Consider the following 1,471-nt stretch of genomic DNA (forward strand, 5'->3'; position numbering starts at 1 on the left):
ACTTAATAAACTTAATAATTTAGATTTTGAAACGTTTCTTACCTAAAACAGTCAGTTTGGTTCCTCCACCAAAGTAAGCTTCAGACGTACTGGCCACAGTGAGCAGGATCAGTGCTCACAACCTGCTTTCCTCTGCTCTCCTGTCGTTTAAATTCTCACTAAGTYAAATTTTCTTTTTACAACTAGCAAACGTTACATRACAAAACCTCACATATACAYAGAAATGTCCCTTCTTGAGTCATGAAATRAGCTTCTTTCTGATACAGTTTAGGTTAATTGGTTAAAGTCTGATCTGTGTTTGTGTTTCTTGCTGTTTTTGAGTCAGTTTCTTACCTAAAACCGTTAACTTTGTCCCCGCTCCGAAGTAAGCTTCAGCTCCACCACCAGAGTCACAGTGAGCCCCATCAGTGCCCAAAACAACCTCAGCTTCTTTCTTTTTGCTGCATTACTTTTTTAGTTATTTTTTGGTGTTTTTTTCTATCTTAGACCGCTCTTTGTGTTGCCACGATGCAGACGTTTAACTTTTTTTTTTTTTTAAACTTGTATTTAATTTCAAATAAAGCTAAACATTTTTCAGTTTAGTAAAACTGCTCTAGCTGCTTTCACAGGGATCACATTTCACAGTTTTACTCACCTAAAACAGTCAGTTTTGTTCCCTGGCCGAAGTAAGCTTCATAGTTGGCACAGCGGTTAAAGTTCAGAGCAAAAAGTTGGAGCTCAGGCAGCGAGCAGCTCAACTTTCACTGGAAATCTTTCTGTATTTGCTCTTGTTTTTAAAGGTTTTTTAAAAACATGTCTGAATAACATTTATATTTTCATATCTCTTACCTAAAACTGTTAACTTTGTTCCTCCTCCGAAGTAAGCTTCATAAGCACCAGTGGCACAGTGAACAGATTCAATGTGTAAAACACTCCAACATGCAGCTTTATATTTCATATCCTTGTCCTATTATTAGTCGATTTTCCTCAGAAATAGTTAAAAGRTTGCAGATTTTAGCCTGAGGATCTAAAACCATTCCCCGATACATCAGTTTGGCTCTCAAATTTACTTTGTTTAGACCTTTACTCACCCAGAACAGTCAGCTTTGTTCCCTGGCCGAAATAAGCTTCTCTGTCATCACAGAGCTTCAGCTTCATATCAAAAAGTACCGAGCTGGACTCTAACTAGAAAGACCTGCTTACTTGCTGCTTATTCAAGCACCTTTACGGCTTAAAATTTGGTTCATTTTTGCAAACWSTACTCACCTAAAACTGTTAGTTTTGTTCCTTTTCCAAAGTAAGCTTCGTTGAGGTTGTCACAGTGCAGCAATACTCAACAAATACCTCTTTAACCGTAATATTTATGTTCAAATGACTTTAACACAACGTCAACCTCAAGGCTTGCTTAAGTGTAAACTATTAGATTTCAGTATTGAAGYGAAATATTTACCTAAAACTGTGAGTTTGGTTCCTTTTCCAAAGTAAGCAGGAT

At 37.0% G+C, this 1,471-nt stretch overlaps 1 protein-coding gene across 1 annotated transcript in view; it reads right to left on the minus strand.

Annotated features, from left to right (window-relative positions):
- Positions 1–1,471, minus strand: part of LOC103458274 (uncharacterized) — a 20,236-nt gene that overhangs the window by 5,180 nt on the left and 13,585 nt on the right. Inside the window, exon 10 of the mRNA XM_017302403.1 lies at positions 1,071–1,111. Within this exon, the coding sequence (XP_017157892.1) occupies positions 1,071–1,111 (41 nt within the window). The remainder of the gene's footprint in view (positions 1–1,070; positions 1,112–1,471) is intronic.

This window comes from Poecilia reticulata, linkage group LG22 (assembly GCF_000633615.1).
Source record: "Poecilia reticulata strain Guanapo linkage group LG22, Guppy_female_1.0+MT, whole genome shotgun sequence".
NCBI classification, from domain to species: Eukaryota; Metazoa; Chordata; class Actinopteri; order Cyprinodontiformes; family Poeciliidae; genus Poecilia; species Poecilia reticulata.